General features: G+C 47.4%; 4 protein-coding genes across 4 annotated transcripts; 1 reads left to right on the top strand and 3 right to left on the bottom strand.

Annotated features, from left to right (window-relative positions):
* Nucleotides 1-1943: 1943 nt before the first annotated feature.
* K441DRAFT_633712 (uncharacterized protein) lies at nt 1944-13077 on the bottom strand. The gene is made up of 8 exons (XM_067646381.1): nt 12371-13077; nt 10823-12298; nt 10296-10637; nt 5951-10113; nt 5329-5892; nt 3970-5235; nt 3410-3904; nt 1944-3341 (listed from the first exon to the last, which is right to left on the bottom strand). The coding sequence occupies exons 1-8, from the start codon at nt 12712-12714 to the stop codon at nt 2356-2358; spliced, it is 9636 nt and encodes a 3211-aa protein (XP_067505412.1). The 5' UTR covers nt 12715-13077; the 3' UTR covers nt 1944-2355.
* A 5045-nt stretch (nt 13078-18122) lies between these two features.
* On the bottom strand, nt 18123-18902 carry K441DRAFT_62367 (uncharacterized protein). Its single transcript, XM_067646049.1, has 2 exons — nt 18462-18902; nt 18123-18405 (listed from the first exon to the last, which is right to left on the bottom strand). Exons 1-2 carry the CDS (start codon nt 18688-18690, stop codon nt 18203-18205), a joined length of 432 nt encoding a protein of 143 aa, XP_067505413.1. The 5' UTR covers nt 18691-18902; the 3' UTR covers nt 18123-18202.
* A 352-nt stretch (nt 18903-19254) lies between these two features.
* Nucleotides 19255-19626, top strand: K441DRAFT_554397 (NADH:ubiquinone oxidoreductase 11.5kD subunit; the record flags this gene model as incomplete). The annotated part of the gene is made up of 2 exons (XM_067643227.1): nt 19255-19395; nt 19456-19626. Coding segments are annotated over 2 exons (312 nt in total), but the record flags the coding sequence as incomplete, so codon positions are not given.
* Nucleotides 19627-20215: 589 nt separating this feature from the next.
* Nucleotides 20216-23625, bottom strand: K441DRAFT_62376 (uncharacterized protein). The gene is made up of 5 exons (XM_067646054.1): nt 23310-23625; nt 23030-23166; nt 21834-22967; nt 20572-21785; nt 20216-20513 (listed from the first exon to the last, which is right to left on the bottom strand). The coding sequence occupies exons 2-5, from the start codon at nt 23141-23143 to the stop codon at nt 20444-20446; spliced, it is 2532 nt and encodes an 843-aa protein (XP_067505415.1). The 5' UTR covers nt 23144-23166; nt 23310-23625; the 3' UTR covers nt 20216-20443.
* Nucleotides 23626-23965: the final 340 nt, after the last annotated feature.

A 23965-nucleotide genomic window follows, 5' to 3' on the forward strand; every position in this document is an offset into this window, starting at 1 on the left:
TTAGCTATACTATAAGACCCCAGGCAGCTAGCAGGCTTATAGCTATTTAACTCTTATAATATTCTCTATACTAGTATAGACGTTTTAGTAGAGAGGATTAAGTAGTTTAACTAGCTCTATATATAGGACCTATATTTAGCTACTACTTCCTATTCTTTTCTAAATACTAATAACCTAACTAGCTTTACGGATATATAAGAGTTTACCAATATTATTAGCGATAGGTTAGATAAGGTGGATTTTACCTCTAATTAAAATATAGGCTAAGAGCTAGACGTCCCTTAAACTCCTTATCTAGATATTATCTAAATTACTATAAACTCCTAGGCTAATTAGAGCGCGCGCTAAGCCCCTTACTACCGTTATTCTCTAAAGTCTTCTAGTGAACTATTATAAACTCCTAGGCTAATTAAAGCGCGCGCTAAGTTCCCTACTATTTTTATTCCCTAAGGTCTCCTAGCAAACTACTATAAACTCCTAGGCTAATTAGAATGCGCGCTAAGTTCCCTAATATTATTATTATTCCCTAAGGTCTTATTATAAGACACCCCTATAATACCTTATATACGTCCACCTATTTCCACTAACTTAGCAACTAAAGACTAACCATAAGATAGCAATTTAATAGCAATCTGCGGCAATCTAACGGTAACCTACTGTATTCTACTATATTTTACTAAGTTTTACTAAGTTCTACTAAGACCACTACCTAAATCCTATTTTACTCTATATATATATTAACTAAGCAATTAAGTCTATAATATATACCCTTTCTTCCCGTTTTCCTACCTTCTCTCCTTATATAATGTTTTAACCTCCTTATATAGTTTAACCTATTTATATAATTTCCTTATTAAGTTCTTACTTTTAAATGGTTTCTATTTTAGTTTAACACTATAGATATTTCCTATTTAGGTATATCTAGCTAATTACCTACTAGTTAATTAGCTGGGGGGATATATCGACCTAAATTAGGTTATTTTATCACCAACTTAGCTACCTCCTATTGACTTAGTTATTGACTTGGTCACCTACCCCTTATTTCCATTACTACCCCCCCCATTACCTTCTCGTTCTTATTTCCTATACCTTTCCTATATATATATAGAGGCTCTTAGAGCCACATTTAATAGATAGAGTTATTATTCTTTTCTTATAATTGGTGCACGGACTACCGACTAACACTTAATTACTCGAGAAAATTATCTATAAAGTGGTTAGTATAGTGTTATATAACGTCGCCAAGCTTAAGAGACTGCTAAGTAACTCCCCCTACCTTATTTTATGAATTAGACACTTTATAGTAGAATTTAACCAAACTTAGTTAGATTAAGTTAGATTAGTATATACTTAGTTATAGGGTAGGATACGCTTATATCTAGGCTTTTAATTAAGTTAAAAAGATTCTTATTAATAAATATAATTGTAATAGCTCGTATAAATGCCTCCAAGGTAAAGCTTGTAGATTGCTATAATACAAAAGATACTAAACTAAGGAGAAAAAGAAGGTCAAGGAAAGGATACGTCTATATACATAGCGCCAAGTCTTTCGCCGAGCCATAACTGGGTCTATAACGGTGCCATAACACTCTACGCCTTTGGTGTTAAATATATTCTAGAGGATGCTCTGTAGGAGGCTCTGCCTAACGCAGATTTCCAGTAGAGCTACCTGCATAGCCTTCTGCAGAGCTTCTAAAGCTTCTAGTAGAGCCTTCCGCAGGGCTTCCGCTTAATCCTTCTTTACCTATTGTCGAACGGTAGAACTTGTGTAGTATTGCAAGAGGCTCTAGAGCCTCACTATATACACCAAATAGGTGGCAAATAGAATGACGACGTAGTCGTCATTCAGTCAGTGATAGTTAATGGAAACAGGTAATGAGACATTCGATGAGACATACGAAATCAAGAAAAGTGGTAACTGAGACATCGTACGTAAACACGATCTGGGTCGACGCCTATTTTGTAGATTGGTTAATTATAACTCATTAAATATCTGCTGCCTTAGAGTGTTAATTATTATGCCTATTTGAAGCCTGCTGCTTCCGTTACTATTACTTCAACCATTACCTAGTTTAAGACTCTATCCCTTAACCCGTTGGGGTGCAATGCCAAGCTGCACCCCAGCGGGTTAAGGGATAAAGCTGACTTTAAATGCTGGCTTCTTTAAATTTCTTCTCCTTATATTCGGCTGATTTTGGATTGGTTAAGGAGCAGAAGGAGAAGGAGAAGGATTAACAAGTGGTAGGGCCTTAGAAGGAGCCTTACAGGATTAACGTCAATTTGCTCTTTCTCCGGTGAGTCGAAGCAGCCGTCGATATTACTATCTCTTAGCAATCTCCAACTCTACATCAAACATCACAATCGCTCACTTCCCTCATCCACTTCCTCATCCAGCAACTCCGCGTCATTAAAGTCATCCTCGTCCTTTCCATTATCGCTATAGACATCATAAAACTCACCCCCAGCCTCGCCCTCCTCCTCGCCGCCACTAGTAGTTCCTGCCTTCTTGATCTGGACCTCCTTAATTGGATCACTATCATTCGGTAAGAAGAAGGGGTGACTTTCTAGCAACTGCTTTCCTTGGCAGACAAACCCCATTGGCGTATGCGCGAAATCCTGGCCTTTACGGCGAACGGCTAGCCATTCTTGGAGGAAGATTAAAGGCTTGGGGGTAAAGGCCTTCGTCTTCTGTTCAATATCTAATTCCATCGTGGACGTTTTTAACTCTTCCTCAACCTCGTCTGCCACGTTGTCAGTCTCTTCTCGGACGCTGAGATACTTTAACACTCTGTTGTATTCGGGGTACTCGAAATACAGACGTCCAGAATAGATTCCCAGCTCAGTTTGCAGCCATAACGGAGCTTCCCAATCTGATGGAAGGCTTGGAACGGCATAGTACTGTAAATCGTTGAAGTGCAACATCTTTCGCGTTACGGGTGCAGCATATGTAAGAACATGGGTTGGTGGTGATGCGGACTCCCTGACGAGCGGGAGGAGGTGCTCGGCTTCTTCGGGAATGATGATCAAAGCTGTTTCAGAGACGGTGCTCCACAGGACCCAATTGACTTGGCGCTGGAACTGGTCATAAGGTCGACCTGACGGGACGTTGACAGACTTCGTAAACTCCGTAGAAACATACAGCTTGCCAGATGTAGCATCACAAGTAATGCCATACTTTCTGCCAATAGCAGTGCGCCTGAGGGCTGAGAAAGCCTGCTCGTAAGCAGCTGAATCAGCAGTAAGTCTGCCAGTCTTAGCAAAGCTGATAATGTTCCTATGCAGGCCAGGGAATGTGAATGCCGGATAATGAGCTAGCTTCTGCACTTCGCGAACAGCTTCCACTACAAAGAATGTTGATTAGTTCTAGACTCTACAGGTAGAAAAAAAAGTAGAAACTATCAAGACGAACCTTCATAAGCGACCTCCCTCTCCTGCTCGACCTCCTGCAGTGCAGATCCGTGGACCGCATTACCCGTATCTTGGAAGCCCTTGCGGCGGGTATTGAGCTCCTTCATAAACACTGCTATCCTAGGAGACAGCTTCCCAAGTGGGATGGAAGGCTTTGCCTTCGTGTTATGCCCGTATAGTTGCTCTAGAGTCTGCTGTTCGACCTGTCGCAATGATCCGAGGTAAGCCTCACGTTGCTGTGGATTAGCGACAAATTCTGGATGATCCAAAGCCGCCTGCGCTCTGCGACAGAAGCTGGCACCTTGTGAGAAGTAGAGCGGCTGGAGTTGCTCGATGCCGCTGCAGGTCTGCTCTAAGAGCCAGTATATGACGTCGTGAGAGTAGAGTGGGTCACCTAACTTCTTCTTGTGGAGGTCAAGAATGCTTTGATGGACTTCCGGCGGGGCGAAGAAGGTGATTGATTGCGAGGTTCCCAGTTGCCGCAGCCTCATAGCAGCTATTTTACATTAGCTAGTGGTGAGGAACAGGATTGGGAGAGATAATGAGAGAGACTTAACAAACCTTGAACCGTGTGATCCTTCGTCTGCCCAAGACCAAGAGTTAAAGCCCCGCAAGCATATGTAGGCATCTTCAAGTCCGTGCCTCGAGTATGCGCCTCGTCAAGGTAGACGAGGCATTCGCCCAAGTCGTCGGCGTAAGGGGACGCCACGAGAGGGATCTGATGTCCATGTCGATACAAGACTTGCGGCTTGTTGTTCTTGTCGAAGTAAATGGCAGCCGGAGCCTCGCTGGCTACCTCAAGCCAGGCTTTTACTAGGCTGAGATTGTCCATCTCCAAGATCTGAGCGCCGGCGTCGATCAGCACTCGGATGCCTTCCTGGTGGATTTTTTCGAGCAACTCGTGCTCGGATATATGCCTCCCACTAGAGTTTGCGGCAAGGACATACTTGCGGTTTCGAGGTTGGAGCAGGTAGGTCAGGACCTCGGCGTTTGTGTGCGACAGTCCGGGAAGGTCATGCTGACTGATTGTTAGAGGTAGCATCCCCTTCCAGTCATTCGTCCCACTGAATCCGGTCGTTGATGCTGTGGAAGGCTTGAGTTTTCGATCTTCACCGGCAGAGAACAGCGGAATATCCCAACCAGAAGCTTGCAACTTGACTTGGAATTGCTTAGCGTGCCTCGGGAAAACAAAGTTGTTCAAGAAGTAGTCGATCACTACGACGTTATAACGGACGTGCTGCCATATCTCTTTCAGCTGGACTTCATCATTAACGTTGATTGCATTCCATTCTCTCAAGGAGTCTGGAAGGCTCGAGTGCTGTGAGAATCGGTCGTATACTTGAGAAGGGTCGTCAGATTTAAGAACATGCTCTAGAGTCTGGCGCAGGTGGGCGATGTTTAGGCCGTCGTAGTAAAACGCGAGACAGGTGAAGAGAATTGCAACGTCTGGATGTCCCCACTCAGCTTGATCGCTAGGAATTCCCTTGGCATGGTAAGGAACTGCGATGGGGTCTCGTGTTGGATGCAGCCCGTATTGAACATTCCAACGCTTCTTAAGCGTCATCAGAAGAATCCGGTGAACAAGCAGCCCTCTGAGGAGATAGATCGCTTGCTTAAGAGCCGGCTTGTCGGAGAAAGACTTGGATATCGAATACGTAACTTCAGGGGAAGGTTTAGCATCCGAGATGAACTTTTTAATAGACAGCCGATCGGGTTTTGAGCACTCTGGCAGGATAGATGTTCGGCCACGGTAAATGTCATCGACCAGCCGAGAGATGAGCTCATCTTCGACATCCTTGCGAAGGAAAAATACGACGGGGAATCCGCCCGTATAAAGTCAGCGTTGAACATCTCAAAATGGCTAGTTATTGGAACTTATTTGAAGGAAAAGAGAAACAGCCTCTAAGAAAATTCTCTTACCTTGCTCCCGCCGAACAACCTCAATGCTGTGAGGGTAGCCCTTGTGTAAATTGTGGAGGTGGCCATCGACGCGGCCGAGTAGAGCCTGAACGATCTCCCACCGATGTGGATGCCCGTCAACGGTCTTCTGGGAGCCAGACGGATAGATCAACTGTGTACGCAAAGCTAGGATATTGTCGCATTCATCTAACACGTCTCGTGCCCGCATGGTGAGCCAATCTTGTACCTTGATCATTGATGCCGCCTCAGGTATACGCGCATCTGACAATTGCTGTAGGCCAGACAGCATAAACGATAAGAGATGTTCCGGTAGCGCCAGCAAAATGCCTGATGACTTTTGAATATCCCGATGAATTCTGTGAAATGCCTCAATTGTAGCTGATCTGGTCGGAGTTTTGCGGGAGAAAGGAATGTGCCTCAGTTCTCTACCAAGCAGTCCGCCAAGTCGAGCATGCAGTAATTGGGCAGTCTGCAACAGCAAGGGCTTAGGCACAACAACCCTCAGAAGATTGCTGCCATCCGCGAGTACTGCAGCAGCCATCGGCATAATGCATGATGTCTTACCTACAAAAAGGTTTTAGCTCCGTCGTTGTGCACGGAAAACTGAACGATTTGGACTTACCCTGGCCCATGTTCATCTGCAACACTGAATTAGACCCGGACTCCGGGGATATCGTTGCAAGAGTGACGTCGACCTGACCGGGGCGGATCAGGGTATTGGAGTCAATCTCAAAGAGAAGCCAATCTGGGCAATTCAGTGGTTCCCAATTAGAATGTCCAAGGTTCTCTTGCTCCTCCATCAACCGTTGCATATTCCCTTTCTGAAGGGCATCTTCAACTCGCAGGAGTCGCTGTAATGCTGTAATTGATTGTGCGTAGGAGTGTAGGAGATTCCTTATCCCATATCCGAACTCACAACTCGAGGTAGAGCGCAAGTTTTCGAGGAGTGTCACGGGTGTAATTGGTGGCCAGAGCCCACCTCGTTGCAACCAATGAGCGGATTCGCCCCGCTCCAATGCCTTCTGAAGCCGATCCAGTTGATTTTGAATGTCCAATCGAGCCTGGGAGATTTCTGCGGCTAGTCTAGCTGCATTAACTGAATTGTGCTGGTGCTTCTGTGAAGCGCTCTTGAGCTGTTGTAACGCTTTCAGACTTTGAAACAAATCCTCCCCATACTGCCGCCGGACTACGGATTTGGACTTGGCAATAGTCCCAATGATGGTCTCAAGCTCTCGGATCTCAGGAGACAGAGCTGGGACAAGCTTCTGTGGTCTGCCATTGTCTAGATATAGGTTCGACGTTGCCTTCGAAACGATCTGGTGTAATCCCTTTGGCACCGATCCGCTCAACCCGGATATCTGAGATGAAGTGAGGTTTCCGGGCTTGACTTCAGCTTTGGAAAGCAGCTTTTGTAAGGTTGGGAATGTCCCATCTCGGACGTGACATTGAAAAATCTCTTGCTCTCCAAACCCGAGGACCGGTGGTTCTTCCTGGTGGCGGGGATTGGCGCGATGGCAATCCAGGACACGTTGTACTTGAGAAACATAGTTAGAATACTCCAAGTTCTGGAACAAACGCAGCCACTCGGGTCGGATGACTTGCAAAGCCTTCCCGACATCAACCAACAGAGACGTGGACGTGAGAAGTCCCTCGATCGTTGGCTCAGGGCAGGGCCACTGCTTGAGAAGAAACTCAGCTAGCGCTTTTGAGTCCGCCTCTTGTTGCTTCTCATGTGATAACTCAGCAGATTCGAGTTTCCTACGCTGCTTTGGATTAAGATTGAACGCGAAAGTAGGCAGTTCATCTCCCCTATATGGAACGAGACAAGACTTCATCAATTGCAAGAGGTAGTCAATTCGAGGGACTTGGTTCTGTCGAAACTGACCGTAAGCTGGCCACTTTGGCGGACTGAGTACTTTCAAATCCTGCAACACAGCGAAAGCAACCAAGGTCCTGAGAACATCCATATCCACGTCATGACGGAAGGACATGATGGCAAACAAGAACATCAGTCGATAAGCATCTTTAAAGCTGGATTCTCGGCAAAGATTGACTAGGGATCCCCAGTCCGTCGCCCATTGCACATCGAGGAGGTCCGTGAGTAGGACTTTCCCAAAACATCCATTACAGCATCCAATAGTTGGCCAATTCTGCAAAATCCCAGCCAGGTCTCGAGTGGTTGGGAGTGCTGAAGGCCATACGCGAATGAAATCTGTACATTCGGCGACATTAGTTCGCTCTTGGCTAACCCGCCAACGGTCTCGCGCAGCGTAGGGCTCGTCTTTGGCTGGTTGTAGTCCGTGCGAGTCTGAGTTTTGTCGTTGGTAAGACTCGCGCCGCAAACGACTCCGCAGAATCAGGTGAGTCTCACCAACGGGCTCCAGGGGAGGCAGCTGGATCTTTTGTAGAGAGAATACAGACAACTGTCTTGACTTCTCTAAGATTGCATCCACGATGGCCCAATATCCGTCATGCTGGATAATTGTTGTCAGGTGAGGGTCCCAGAAAGTCGTTTGCATTACTTTCATATCCTTCGGGTAGTATTCTCGCCGAGGAGTCAGCTTCGCGATCAATTGCAGTCCTCGGTAGGGTCCAGTCGTGACGGGAGTCCACGGCTGACAATATCCGGATTTCAGACAATGCAAAGCCTCTTCGGTTCCAGTACGGCTTGTCAGAGGATCTGGGAGCACAAACGACGTGTACGCATGATACATGGCTTTCAAGTAGAGAAGTCGGGGTTCAGCTGGACAATCAAGACGTCCAAGAACATCATTGATCGTGAATTTCGCATAGTCACCGTTGTTCGCAACAAAGAGTGAAATATGCGGGCCGTGACGGATATATCTAATATCTCCCATAGGCACCAAAATACTCCTTTGACGCTGTGGAACTGAAGACAAGCAATGGGTGACTGGATCACGCACTCTCACTACTTCTCTCAGGACGAGCTTCGAATTCAGTCCGTACCACGTACCAGCGTCTTGGTTGGGATCAATCTCTGATCTCAATTGAGGAGACTCAAACAGGTTGTTTCCATTCACAAGGAATGAGAGCTCTAAGCGCCGCAGCTCGACGGTCAATTTGCCCGGGTCTGGCTGGAATGCCGTCAAGTGTCGACGGTTCTCGAAGTGCTCAAAAGTGCGCGCAATACGTTGGAACAACGGAGAGTGCGGATCAACTAGAGTAGAGGTGCAGCGCGTTGCGTGGCCAGTGCTAAAATTGAGAAGCCAGTTGCTTTGATTCGACTTCCATATGTTTGGTGGCTGCCTAATCTCAATAACTCGGGTCCTGAGATCCAGCCAATGTACACAATTGTCGACTAACGATGCAGGTAAATCGAAATGATCCAGACCCCCAAACACTTGTGGCGGGATCAGCTCTAAAACAGTATCACGCACTCGTGCCCTAACAAATATCTCCCTATTGCGGAATCCAAGATGTATCTGATGGTCGTTTATGATGATGGCGAGCATGTAGGTCATGCCAGGGAGAGATGAAGGATATGCCAGCAAGCTCTGATTGCCAAAGAGCTGCTGTAAAACAACTGCTGTCCTCCATTCCGGTGGAAGTTTGCCGATAGGTTTCCCCATCACAAGCAGATGTCCTTCTAGTAGGTGGAAATGCACAGTCTGCTGCGTAGTTTGGGCGGTGGCATCAATAATGATCTGGACCCACCATTGGTCTGGATCTGGAAGAAATTCGAATCGAGAGAACTTCCTTGATTGGGTCCCTCCAACATCTGGCCAGATAGTAGTAATCGACGATATCAGACTGTCTTGACTGGCTTCAAGAGAATACTTGAGGGTGAATCTCATCCTGTGGACCATTTTGAAATCGCGGATCAAAGCGTTTTTTAAAGCCAACGGTAGCATAGCGGGATTGCTGACCATGTTATCTTGCAAAGAGATGGAGCACTCAATGAAACTCTGAAGTGCTGCAGGCTCCAATTTTGGCTGATCTCTGTATAGGGCGAACGTCTGTCTGCAAAGTAAAGCGGCCCGGAATGCATAACGGGAGCATCTTCGGGAGGTTTCTGCATCCGTTGCTGTCTGGATCTCCGATCGCAACGCAGAAATCCAGTTAGAGGTGATTGCGCGTGCTTTTTCAAGCAGCTTAATAGAATCTGCAGACACGGAATCGCCAAGCTCAAACAGTCGATGTGCAATAGTGATCGAAGTCTCCATGCAATTTGTTTCCCGCCAATTGGAGGAGATCCCGTCAAGGCGCTGGTCAAGCTGATCCACAAGTCTCTTAGAAAAAGCCTCATCTCGGAAGACTCCATGAACAGCCCCAAGAGGATCTCTTCTACCTCCAGGTCCTATTTGCAGTGCTAGTAGGGTCATTAACGTCGTTGTCGCTTCCGTACTAAAGTTCAGATTGGAAGACCCAAGTTCGACCAAAATCTGAGGCCATCGTCGAGATTGCCCAGAGAAAAGGGTTTGAAACGACATATATTCATGGACGTTGAGCCCAGAAGGGCACCTACTTTGGCTGGCAACGATTTCGTAGGACGAAGGCCCCTTCAAATCCATACCAAAGTCAGTTGAGAAGTTCAAAGACGAGAATGGCGAATTTGCTGGCATGGTGAACCGGCAGTGGTGCGTAAATGTGGTTTTTTGGGTTTGTGGCAGTCGAGCTGGCCAGACCTTCAGCCGTGTATCAAAGTACCCAAGTTTCAGGCCGTTTGGGAGACAAATGTCTTCGACACCGACGGGAAATCTTGGGCTCGCGTAATGTGTTGTCAAGAACGATTTTGTTGTTGACGCTAGGGAGAACTTCGAAGGCCTCAATAAAGTCAGGCTTAAATGTCGAGAATTAACCCCAGACAACGGGACTATGTTTATAATCAAGCCCAACATATATTTTCGAATGTCCACAATCCAAGCCAGACCATGGTCCACGAATGTCTATAGTCGAAGCTGGGCCTGCAATGTCATTCATACCTTTTAAAAGAGATACTTGCTTACCTGAAATGTATGTAGGGCCTGAGCTCGGAATAATCTCTAAGGAGAACTCGAGGCTCGAAAGCCGGTACTTGAGTTGTTGGGGACGCTAGGGTGCTGATTATCTGCCAAGAGCAGTCCCGGTATGCAGCGAAAGCTTTGGGACAGCTGAGTTCAAATACGACCGCTTTGGCATGGGTGGGATCTGCCGGCAGCGGGTGTTCGTGAGCGTCCATTCTGAATCGTCGAACTTTGCGATCCAGGTAACACTTTGTGCAATGTCTGTCGTCGTGAGTCGTGATGAGGAATTCGTCAGTGGTGAAGACACAGTGAGCTTCGGATGCCTCTTGGGCGAGTTTCTGAAACCTAAGAGTTTTTAAAGTCAATTTCCCATTCTCGTAGTTTCCGAATTCATCATCGACTTTGATGAGAGATCTGGCGAAGCCTTTGAAAGTCAATGTGGTAGCCCATCATGGACTCCGTGGTGAGTATGCCATAGCCTCGGATATTGTAGCAGGAGTGGGAAATAAATGAAATTGGGGGAACTTTACTCTGAGGTCTTTTCTTGCCATTCTTGCTCCTTGGTCGCGCGTGCTTGTTCGGCTTCGGTTTCAATACGTTGATGAAGGGTTTGCAGCCTTAAAGAATCGTCCGACTCGTTGTAATAGCGCTCTGCAAAGCAACCTTTTCCTGGATCGTTGAAGATAGTCATCCGAGAGCCCTTGCAAGTCGCATGTCTGCCTTGCAGATATTCTCGGATCTTGTGAAGACGGTGCATATCCTTAAGGCGAGCTATCAGCAGGACGTCCAAAATATCAGAAGGAATGCCTGGATTATAGTCCTTCAACAGGCTGAACATCTCGGTAGCATATGCGTCCATCACTACCCAAAGTTCCATGACCGTGATGAGCATGATACTCTTCTGTTCGGGGTTGTTGTCGTAAGCATCCCCAACACTACTTAGATAATTTTCAATCTTCCTAGCAAGCTCTATGCAACGTTGCTTATAGAGAATACCCGTGGCCGGGGCGGGCACATCGAAACACGAGTCTCCAATTTCAATCTCCGTCTCGATCTCGGAGAGTCTGAAATATCGATTGGCGAAGACTGTCCCAGGTTTTGGAACGAAGGAGGAGAACTGATAATCCTGCGGCAGCTTGTAGAGAGGAACCAACGGAGGTGCAGTGTATCGATAAAAAGGGTCGCTTAGAACACTCTGGATATAGTTTTTGCTGCTGGGAAGCGACAGGAAAAGATGCCGCGGGTCGGCGTATTTTGGCAGGGTGAGGATGGGGCGCTGTATACGCTTCTTAAAACCTTCCCAAGCCACACTAATCTGCTCTGTAGCAGTGCTAGTAGATCTGCGGAAGTCTGGCCCAAGAACTTCGAACCAGTATTTATGATGAACGGAGTGGTGGGCCGGAGCTCTGTCTTTGTCAAACTCAAGCTTGACAAGACGGCGGCACAGCTTGGTCTTTAGAAAGAGCGCGAGATCAAGGCCTATCTGACCAAGGCACTCGTCAAGAAAGCGTGAGAGGGCGAAGCAAATCAGAAATTTGTATTGTATTCTTCCAACACCGCCACCAAGGGTGATTGACAGGTGTCTGTGCACCGCCACGCGAAGCACCAGCCAAAAGGGGCATCGTCTCCAGGGCTTTTCGCCTCCTTCGCTCCAGCAAACATCATCCCGTACGCGTTTTTGAAGTAGTGGAGGAAATGCCCGGCAGCCATTGACTTCCAGGAGAGTCATTAGCATCTGTGTGATGAGCGCAGGGTCGACAGTATCCCGGCTTTCAAATGCGAAGGACCCAGCTTTGCTTGTATGCGCGGCGAACCTTTTAATCGACTCGGTGCTCACCTTCTCCAGGAATGTCGCCAGCTCATCTTGGAAGCAGGTATTTTCGTATTCGGAGATTGGAATCGCCACGGCGGAACCAGGGAAGTCCCATCGTAGGACGTTCTTAGAGGCAAGCACATCTTCGGACAGAGGAGATGCTTCGAATGCTTCGAATAAAACCGAATCTCCACTAATAGAAGAGGAAAACATTATTCAGGACCAAAGGAGGAAGGGGACTAGTAGATGGCGATATGTAACTTACTCTTCTTGTAGTCGTATGATGAGAGCGGCATTTTGCTCCGTAATGTGAAGAGCGATGAAATCTCGACCTTGAAGTTCTCGCAGGGCTGTCAAAAGGGAGGTTTTTGTGAGCCTACCACCAAAATTCACTCGCTTGCAAGTCTCAAGAGAACGACGAAGTGATTCCCACTCGTCGACAGAGTCATTGTGTGGAAGACGCGACAATTTGACAGCTGCATCTAGCAAGCGTTCAACGAGAGCGCGTTCGACTTGGTCGAGTCTCGTATCTTGTCGACCGGGGAGACGGGGAGGCAATGCAATATGATTAAAGAGTGACTCTAGGAGCTCCTTAGGTGAAGTGGCCATCGTATAGAAAATATAAGTAGGAGGTTGTAGTCGAAGTCCAAAAACCCAAGAATTCGTAGAAGTTTATGGAGGGTGGGAGTCGGAAGAGGCAGAAGTTGAAAACGCAAACACATGGACGTGAATTTGCCTTTCGCAAAATGAACGTCTGACGGGGTCCTGGATCCATGAAAAGCTTCAAGATTGAATTGGATAACTGCCTTGAGGTGGAGACTCGAAACGGATGGTCGACGGAGGATAGGAAAACAGGGGGGTGTGAGGATGGCGAAGAAGTTGAACAAGTTATAAGAAGTGGCTCAGTTTCTATGGCCACAAGACAAGGCTGTTTGAACTTCTCTTATGGAGGCTGGGACCTGGCGACAGAAGGCCTTTCCACCTAGTGCACGATCCCGCCTCATGCACACTTTCCAATCTTTTATATTTAAAAATCACCCGTTTAGTAAAATGTCGAACGGACCACCCTATATCTCACTACCCCGCTAATGTCTTACGAACCTGTTTCTATTACCTAGTCATTACGTACTACCTCATGTATATATAGTCTCTTTTCTTCGTAGATCAATCTACACACGAGTCCTTCTTCTATGACCTAATTGTCCGTTCGACATAAAATAATCTAATATTTAAGGCCACTGCTAGTTATCTCAGGTGCCTCAGCTGCTTCTCCGAGGAATTTGTGGCGTTGCATGGTCCCACTCTCTTGCCACTGTCCCACTCTGCCCAATTAGCGGCGCGCACTAACTCTTGCGAACTCTTGAGCCAATAGAACGTCGCGCTACCCCCTAGCCCCCTATAACCCCAAAATTCCTCTGCGAAGGGCGCGCGTTTGCTGTAAACCGGGCGCGATTCTTAACGTATGCCAACTTTAAGCAACTCTAGCAGCGTAAATATACCAGTTATAGTCTTAGTGCGCGATGCATTTAAATTAAAATCTCTTCTTTTATTTAATTATAATAATTATAATTAGCTAACTACTGTATTAGGGGGCGATATACAGCCTTAAAGTTTAAAGATGTGTTTTTAAAACTAGTTTTTTTACCGGCTGCATCGAAACAACGGCCGTACTCTACCACTACTACTCTATTTCCTTAAAAATTTACAGAGGTGCCTCTTCTATCCTATAATAACCAGCTCACCTGGTTAAACTAGTAGGTATAGATTTGCTTTGCAAATCCTATCCCTTCGTCGTGCTGCGGGGGCTGCTTTGCAGCAGGGTAAGCTTTGGGCAGAGCCTCGTGTAGGGCTTTAGTAGAGCTTCGTGCAGAGCTTCGTGCAGAGCTTCGTGCAGAGCTGCATGCGGAGCTTCGTGCAGAGCCTTGTGCAGGCGTGCAGGCGTGTAGATTGCAGACGTGTAGATTGCAGACGTGTAGACGTGTAGATTGCAGACGTGCAGACGTGCAGACGTGCAGACATTCGTACGGGCGTTCGTGCGATTAATTAATTGTATGGACGTTCATAAAGCCGTTCGTACGGGCGTTTGGTTGATNGATCATATAGACGTTTATAGAGCCGTTCGTGTAGACGATTATAGAGCCTTCCTAGTAGTATATTAGTGCTGCATATTAGGAGAGCTTTGGAGCTCCGTACTAAGCTTCGAGTAGAGCTTTGAGGAGCCTCGCGTAGAGCTTTTAAGCAGAGCTTTTGAGCAGAGCAGGGCTTTGTATAGGCGTTCGTGCAGGCGTTCGTAGACGTTTGTAGGGACGTTTGTAGGGGTATTAGGGGGACGGTTGGGCTCTATTGCGGATGCAATATATAGAGTAAGAGATGAGCTTTTGAATAGAGGTATTGGCGAGCTAAGCAGCGCTATATTAGGGGGCGATATACAACGTTAAAGGCGATAGAACTGTTTTCTACTAGCGAGGCTGTAACGTATTAGCCACCCCAACGAGCCAGCCACCCGATCGAGCCACCTGCCGATCGCGATTCAAATCACCCCCTTTTGATGCATTCTACCTTTTCCTANACCACAACCATGGGCTCTACGGCCACCGAATCGCCAGATCTTAATCAAGAAGATCGAATGACACTTGCGATAGCGCATCGACGAGCCAACCCCGACCAATCTATTCAACAAATCGCCAAAATTTTCCAGCTACTGCGCACTACTTTCCAACACCGTTTAAACGGCCGAATATTAAGCCAAGTAACTTCGCAAGCTCAGCAAAAGCTCTCAGTCATTAAGGAGGACTCTCTAATTAGATGGATTAATATAATGGCAAGCTGGGGGTAGCTACTAAGGGTAAAACACCTAGAGTCGATGGCCAAAGATATTCTTAAATTAAACGGGAAGCCTACCGATTTAGGCCAACACTGGTATAAGAACTTCCTTAATCGCCATCTAGAACTTAAAGCTAGATTCGCTAGAGGCCTTAATTAAAAAAGGAAGGACGCTAAGGACCCAGAAATTATTTAGGAATGGTTTGATTTGTATACAGCTACGGTTGCAAAATATGGAGTCTCTATAGATAATCAATACAATATGGATAAGAAAGGAATTGCCTTAGGAGTTGGTGATAAGGTTAAGGTGTTAATTCCTTAATCGCAGGCCCAAGCCTTTGCTACCATGCCAGGTAATCGCGATTGGGTATCCTTAATTGAATGTATATTAGGAAGTCGATTTCAACTACCTCCTTATATTATCTTTAAGGGTAAGTAAGTATAGCGGGCTTAGATAACCTTACGTCTTAATCGCGAAACGGTAATTTAAGTAAGTAATTTGGGCTAGACAAATTCGGATATAGCTCTTAATTGGTTAAGTTACTTTAACTCTTATACTAAGCCATAACTCTAAGGAATCTATTGTATATTGATTCTTAATGGCTACGAGAGCCACGTCTTGTTACCGTTTATTAAATATTGCGAGGCTTACAAGATTGTGTTTCTCTGCCTTCCTCCTTATTCGACGCATATATTACAGCCCTTAAACATTAGTATATTTGGGCCTCTAGCGAAAGCTTATAAGAAGTGACTCCACAATATAGTAATATATGGAGCCTTGGCTATTATAAAGAAGGAGTTCTTAAAGATCTACTAAGCTGCACGTAGTAAGGCTATATCGTCAAGCAATATAGCAAGTGCATGGCGGGCAACGGGCCTTATTCCTTATAATCCTTCTACTATTCTCTCAAAGATTTAAACGGAGACTCTTCCTTTTGCGAGCCTTACAAATAAGGATGGTATTTAAATTAATATTCCTGTGTCGCCTTCTATTGGAGAGAGGATTAATAGGGTTATTAATTTGGTTTTATAAGGTGTTACACCCCTATATTCTAAAGCTTTATATAATCTACAAGATCTTGCCTTAAGAACGCTTGCTAATAAGGTTATACTTTAGCGTATGAATACAGAGCTTATAGAGAAGCATAAGAGGCAGCGTCAAGGAAAGGAGAAGACATCATATGGTAAGGCTCGAGTTCTATTAGTGCAGGAGGCTCTTCGAAAGAACCAAGAACGGGAGAAGAAGGAGCAAGCAGAGGCTCTTAAAAAGGAACGCTATTGGATTCTACGTGGTAAAGTAGGCTTCGCGAAGAAGGTGTTGAATGAACTACCACTAGAAACCGATCTTTTTGTATAGTAACAAGAAATAGAACCAATTTGGGTGAGAGTCTGTGCATACGAGAGCTGGGACCTAGGGGTGGCTCGATCGGGTGGCTGGCTCGTTGGGGTGGCTAATACGTTATAGCCTTTACAAAAGGCGCCCATAATCTCTTAGACCCTCGGAGAGGAATCCACCTCGGCGCTCTGTAATTGGCTGCTAAAGCTAGCGCAAGCACTAACGCCTGCGGCGTACATGAGCTGCGGCGCCAGTCGCTAATTGGCTTAGGTGTGGCGGTGCCAGCCGCTAATTGGCTCAGGAGTTTGCAGGAGGTAAGGTGGATTTTCTCTCCGTCAGTCTGAGTCAACTGAGATAAACATGAAGAACTTCAAGCAGCAACAACATCATCTAATTGAATTCGAATATGCTAGTTCTCGTCAATTGAAGCTGCTGTTGGTTCATCCATTCCGATCTTATTCAACCGTCGAGTCTCCTCCCTCAAAGCCTTGAATTCAGGCCGTTGCCGTCGCTCCTCTCCGCCATCCTATATTCATCCCGTCTACTCCTTATGACAAATCCTTTTGAAGACGCTCCTGCACACAGCACACGCTCTCATTCTCGTGTTCCCGATAGCGAAGGCTCGTAGACGTGTCGCTCCTCCATTACTATGGCCCCTACGCCACCTCGTCTGACTATTGCGAGGGCGTTTACCCAATCAGAGTCTCGCCCTCCAACCGCCTAAGGCGCCTCTTCAGCGAAGAAAAAAGCGGCCGAAATTGGCCTGTGCGTCAACACCAAAACATAACTATTTACAAGTAAATAAACCAACTTTTATAGCTTCACCCAGATATTTAAGAAGGAAATGGTCCAAAAATCAATTCAATATATGTATAATAAATATACTAAAAGGCTATATGATTGTAGGAGGGCAGGAGGCAAATGATAAAGTATTAGATAGGTATCAAATTTGGTGTTATGCACGTGCCAATTTCGGCCGCTTTTTTCTTCGCCGAAGAGGGCGCCCAGGAGCTCAAGCACTTGTGGCCTTGCAGAGTTTGTCAGGCCTTAGGCTTGCGCACCGCCAGAGCGCGCGCGCCACACTTACAGACCCAGCACTTCGACCGCCCATTTCAAAGCCCTAACTTTCAATAGTCGGGCGAGCTTTGTGCTCGGTGCGATGCAGACAGTACTAAAAGCCTATTGCTCGATTCAAATTGCAGGGAAATTCTAAGCTGGCAGATTAGGCAAAGGGGTGGCAATATACCAAAGACGGGGCGGCAATATGGCGAAATGGTGCTTGTTGACGAGAGGGTGCTGCAATCAAGAGCTGCGTGCAGTGCCTAAGGCACCCTCCAGCCACCATTTCCACTGACCTCTGAGAGAGTGTGTTCGGAGTTTGGGGCCTCAGGCAATAACACAGCAGCCACCACCACCCCTAGCCACATGACACCGTGCGGCCGTTCCCCCCTACGGCTGCAAACCCGAACCAGGAAATAGGCATTTATGACAGGTAAACAGTATGGGACTTATTTTTGCTTTCTTGCTACCGTGCTTGTCGGATCAATAGGAATGATGTCCCCCCTGACATACGGAGGGCTCAATATCAGGCAGCGGAGTTGTTGGTTAAGTATGAGGCAGATTTTAGTACTAACGAGATAGCCTATGCCGGAACTGTGCCTCTTACAATTCCAAGAATACTTCAAGTAGCTTTTTAACCTGAGGAGGCGAATCAATTAGAGCGCTTACTTGCAGAAAGGCACCCGCTTACGGAAGAGCGCTCTGGGAGGCAAGGTACCCTCTGGTGGATTGTACGGATATTTGGGCATGGCCCGCGGTAAAAATCCCCGTAGTCTCTTTTGAACACAAGTCTTGCACATGGATGGAAACTGTGCCCCTTTGGATCTACTGTAACGATGCTCTGCTCAAAAAAATCTGCGGTACCTTCAAACGCTACAATTAGGGTACTGCCTGTTGCCTAGAGCTAGAAGTTTCACTTCCACGTTCTCTGGTTAGAGTGTACTGGAAAAATGATGGCGATATGCAGTTAGTAAGCTCAAGGCTACGATCTAAAGTGCATGTTGCGTGGCAACGCCTACCAGACCTCCCTTCATACCCTTTCCTTCTGGAGCCAATCCTGCACAATACCACATAGCTTTGAACTGATCGTTATTAGCGGCGCACTTAAGAAGATAGTTTCTAATTTGTGGATACTAACTGACAACCGACTTTTCTTTCTCCATGCTTTCTATGTGCCCCACCGCGCTGACTGTGATACCTCCAACACGTCTCCGAAACCTGTTGTCAGGCCTGAGTACGAGGTGAAAGATGTATGCGATGAGTTTTCCACTCGGGCGACCGAAGTTATGATTTCGCCGATTCCTTCTTCTTCTTCTTCTTCTTCCTCCTCCATGGGCCGAGCAACGGATAGCCTCAATCCAAGACATTGCGGGTGAAGTATGTTAATTGCAGCAGCCTGAGAGCTAGTCTCTCTTAACTGCTCCGTAGAATGTTCACGGGATGAAGAGAAGGCACTCTGAACATTTGGTTTAAGAAGTATCCCACCAAGGAAGTAATAGGTACGAAGTCTATACTTCAGAATATAACTAGAGTCAGATGTTAAAATTATAAATGATCTAAGTATGGATATTAATAGCCAGTGGTGAGTAAGAGGAGCTCCGTCCTACGATAGGAGGTTAGATTTCATTATATGCACAAATCACGTGCTAAATTTTATGCCGAACCTGAACCTTCACTTCACGATATCCAAAGCTCACCCCCAAGCTCTGCCCACCCAAACAATCGTCCACAATGGCCTCAGGATACGGATTAGCAGGCGGCAAGTCCTCTCCCCGTCCAATTGCCGCGGCTCATCCCACCAAATCCAGCATCAGCATTCTCCAATCCTATCCGCAGAGCACAAATCCCATACTAGCTACCCACCACCTTCTGCCCTAGTCCGAACAGCAGACGAGAGACTGAGCTGACATTTATGTTGTCCTACTGAGATAGGCCCCTCCCGCTGCTTTCCCTTCTGGCAAGAAGTGCTCGCCTGCTACGTCTCCAACACGAACTCCGAAGACGACTCCGGCAAAGTGAAGTGTGCGCCCGTGCTAGAAGACTACTACGAGTGCCTGCATCACAAGAAAGAGGTATTATCCCACCCCGCCATTCTGTAGCCCTCCCGTAGATCCGACTAATAACACATCCAGGCCGCCCGCACACTGGCCCTCCAAGCCGCCTACCGCAAAGCGCAAGCCGCCCAACCGCGCGACGATGCCCCGTCCGCCGGTCAGATACGGAGTCTAGGGCTGCTGGATGCGCCACTGGAGGAGAAGAACTTGAAGCCCATTAAATGGCTGCCACATAAGGAGATTAACTAGGGTTGATGTGGGAAGCGATGGGGATTGGGAATGGAGGGGGACGAATTGTAAATATCTAAAGCATTGCGGTAGAGGGCGAGGCACGAATCCAAATATATCTGTGAATAGTATGTTTCGTTGTGTGATAGGCGCGTACAACGCATAAACGGCAACGTTCTTGGATGCTAAGTTTCGATGATTTTCAAAAGCTTGAGTCGTTTCAATGGGTTACGATGCCAGTGGAACAAGATTGAAATTTAGAGGTGATATCAGCGTTAGACCATGCACAATTCTAGCTAAAAGTCACTGTCTCCCCTCTAGCAGCCCGTTAACTCTGGTACACAAAATAGAATCCCCAGCGTTAGCGAAAAGAGAGACATAACAGCAGTCGCATTTCGTCAAAACCACGTAGCCCATATACTAACGCCGCAAACACTGAACACCCTTATCTATATAGACATTGAAGGGGAAGTTGAAAAGTGTAGAAAGTGACAGCAAGACAACGAATGCAATCACTAGAACAACAGCTGTAGTATTTAACATGGGTGAAGCATGATTCGAAAAATCAAATGAGGGGAAAAGGCAGAAAAGAAAGGCAATGGAAAATCAGTTTAAAGTAGAACACCCTATACCTGCGAACTGTACTGGGTCAATCTCGGGAAAGTGATACCCAAGCATCCACCGATTCACCAATCCATCAATATTACGGGTCCAATAATGGTATGCCTGTGGAGGCATAGCCAAACGTATATTGACAAGCGAGTGTGATCGAGTAGCCAGAGCAGGATTGTCAATGGTCTTGTGAATAGCCATGGAGAGAATAAAGTGGTGGAAACTTTCATGGCGCTCGAACTGCGCCGTGGCTCTGTGCCATACTGCGATGGAAGCTACCAATTTTCTGGAATCCCCTAGCTGAGAGTCAGATCTCGTCCTCATAAACCACTAGCTATAACTGCCAATACTTACTTGGTAAGGTCAATCCCTTCAGCCTCATCATCATCTAGTCCAGCCAGGCTAGGTCCTCTAACTATTCCACCATTCACACTTTCCAGACCGTTTAATGGTGGTTGTCCTGATGTTCTCTCTCTGGTTCCAATACTTGGTACTTCTCGTCGGCTCACAGGCCTCGACACAGTTCGACTCGGGCTATTTATCTCGATGTCATCATCTCCTTCTGCGCCTTCGCCGTCATCCCGGTCTTCCATGTCTTCATCATCCTTATCTGCACCATCGAACATTAGCGGTGGTGAACTTGGCTGCGGTTGATCCTCCTCCCCGTCTACTTCTCCTTCGGCAGTCCTCATCATCTTGATCGGGCTCAGATCTAGGTTCGGAGCCCGCGCAGGAGTGCTTGGAAGATCGACGAATTTCCAGAATGGTGCTGGGCTCGAGAAATTGATATACTGGCTAGGTACCTGCGCAGTACTAGGAGGCGCGAGACGGGGTGCATGTCTAGTGACTAGCGGTGTAACCAAGCCGGCATTATTGGCTCTCCCCGTATCAGGACCATTGACAGTGTTGGTAGTGGGATCTGAGTATAGTGTAGGTGGGGAGTTCGCTGCAGCATCTGTCAAGCCGCGCGGATTGGTGTTGCTGTTGGAGGCGGTCGGGAGGGGCTGAGGGAGGTCAAGAGGTCTGATGGCTGGGTCAATGGGTGCGCGGGAATCGGAGTTGTGAGCAAAGACGGGGACGGTACTGTGAGTGTCTCCTTGCGACAGGCGATTGGCGGTTGGGGTAGTGTGTGTTAGCTCGCCATTTGTTGTGGGCGGGTTATATCCGCCGTGAGATGGGTACTGAGCACGTGGGCCCCGGTCAGGCGTGAATGATTCATTGGCTGACGGGTAGGACGCAAGGGGTGGGGTTGCGGAGCGCGGGGGCGTTTTGACATGTGGGCCAGCAAACTCGTGCTTGGACGTTGGACGGCTGCTTTCGCCCTGATTGAGCACGCCCATAAGACGTTCTGTTGCATAGGTTGAGCCAGATTCTTTGCGAGCTGGAGAGCTTGGTCCTGAAGAGCCCATTCGCGCTTGCCCTTTGCGGGAGCTGAAAAGAGTCTTCTTCACAAACTCGTCACGCTGGTCATCTGCGATGCGCCATTTCATGCCTTTTCCAGGTTCATCTGTGCGACGAGCCACTTTCTCAAAGGATTTGCTTAAGGATAGATTATGACGAATGGAATTCTTCCCAAAATTAGCACAATATATGAGTGCGTTATAGGGCTTACTTACCTGCCATCCTCCAGTACTGTACCTAAAGAAGGCATACTTTTCCTTAATATAAGTGTAGATATTCGCTAGAGTAAGCATTTCCTCCGGGCTACTTAATATGGCTTGTCCAATCAATTGTGCATAGCTGTGCGGCGGTTTGATATCCTTGGAAGAATCCAGACTGTAATCAATTTCCTCCGTAGAGTCAAGCATCATTCCGCGGGGATAAGCGGACGGCGATGGCTTGCTCCTCGGCTCTTTCTCACTAGCATATAGAGCCAGTGGCGTGCCTGGTTGGTGGTGACGTCCTGGAGTAGTGGTCATCTGGCTGCTCCGGTGCTGTGACGAATGCTGATTGCGCGGATGAGAAGACGGTGGAAAAGGATCAAGTGGTGGCCGGCTTGGCGAAGAAACTCGTGGATGTGCATGCGGTAATGAGCGATATGGAGGGTTGCCAGCGCCGTCAGAATCCTCATGCTCTTGGTCATATTTGACTTGCCGATCAAGCATAGGGTGGAAACGATCCTCCGCATTTGCGAGAAGGAACAACATCTGGGTTCCCATGATAGAAATGCAAATGCCTGAGTGAAGTTGTGCTCGATCCCCCCTTTCAAGAACCCTATCGTCTAGCTTCAATCCATTCCGACTATTGACATGGATGAACCAGGCCTGTTCGTTGGTATCGTAATCAATTTGCGCGTGGACTCTAGAAACTTGCCGCTCAGGGCCTAAATCGATGTCGACCCCCCAATTGGCAAATATATCAGGATCGTCACTGGGAGCGTTTCCTGATGGTACTGTAGTACTCGCTGCCGGTTGCTGTCGAGTGTTGTCAGCTCTTCCTATGAGAAGCGTCATCTTTTTCACGAAAAAACACCAATCGCGAGCAGCTATCTTCGCAAATGCTGGAGTTGTGCCTGGGTTCATGCGCGCCTGGAGGTCGTTCGCATAGTCGATCGCCGCACGAGGAATATAAGTTTTCGGGGTCAATAGGTGGGCAATGAGGAGATTCTGCCTCTCAATGGGGTCTGAGGGTGTGTCTGCATCCGCTCCATTTGAAAGAGTCTTATTCGAGTCGTCGCTCTGAGCTGATTCTGTGATTCGATTTCGGGTGGCATCTTCTGTAAGAGCGGAGGTCCGGTCGGCGCCGTTCAACTATTGAAGAGTTCAGTCATCTGTCCACAAATGATACAACTCTTACGAGAGGCTCTGCTTACACGCCTGCGTTTTCTGGAAGGCGTCGCTATTGATTCTGGAGTATCAGCATCAGATTGTTGCTGCAGGTCAAGCTCCCTGCGGGAGCGAAGTCTTCTACTTGAGGATGCCGGCATCTTGCATGTAGTCTGCGATATGACTGGGAAAGGTCAGCGAAGAATATTCTCATGATATTTATACGCCGGATGTGTGGAAATGGGAAATGTGGTGGTGTTCTAAGTTAGACGCTGTATCCTCCAGACATCGCCCCACTAGGTCAGAGAGAAAGAGGAATCTACTGACAGCGACAACGAAAAGCCCAATTCCGAGCAGGGTAGAATACAGTTGTATCGCGACTCAAGCAGAGTTAACGCGAGGGCGTGCTACGACAAGGTCGAGTGGTGGTTAGCTGGAGGTGGATCGGCGAGGCAGGGAAGGAACTCGTGTTGTTTTTCCCGCAGCGACGCGCAGCAAAAAGGTGACGAAAGCGACGTTGGAACCCGCCGGACAAGGTAAGAATGAACTAAGCAAGAAGCGGCGACGGAGGAGGAGAAGGTCGACTCCAGCAGATATAGCTAACAAGCGGGATACGCGCAGATAATGAGTGCTTGCCCTTCCGCTATCCAGTGTTTGAAAGGTTTGTGGGCGACGGGCCGGGGTGAATGCGAGGGACGTGGGCTTGGCGATGGCCCGTAAGACTGCTGTCAAACTTCTCACCAGAAAACTTTCGACTAATCCGAATGATTTCGCTGATATCAGACGCTGATATCGTGCGTTTATTCATCGTTTCCCTGCGCATTCGAGTGTACTGCTCCATTGTCTGGTCGCAAACGCGTGCTGGCACACCGCATGTGCCATCTCGCAGCGCCATTCGTCATCATGCACACGCAAGAATGCAAGACACCATCGATCCACTCGTTCGCAGATGTCACATCTACAGCCCCTGGGCATTGCCATAT

This window comes from Cenococcum geophilum (genome assembly GCF_001692895.1).
Source record: "Cenococcum geophilum 1.58 unplaced genomic scaffold K441scaffold_15, whole genome shotgun sequence".
NCBI lineage: Eukaryota > Fungi > Ascomycota > Dothideomycetes > Gloniales > Gloniaceae > Cenococcum > Cenococcum geophilum.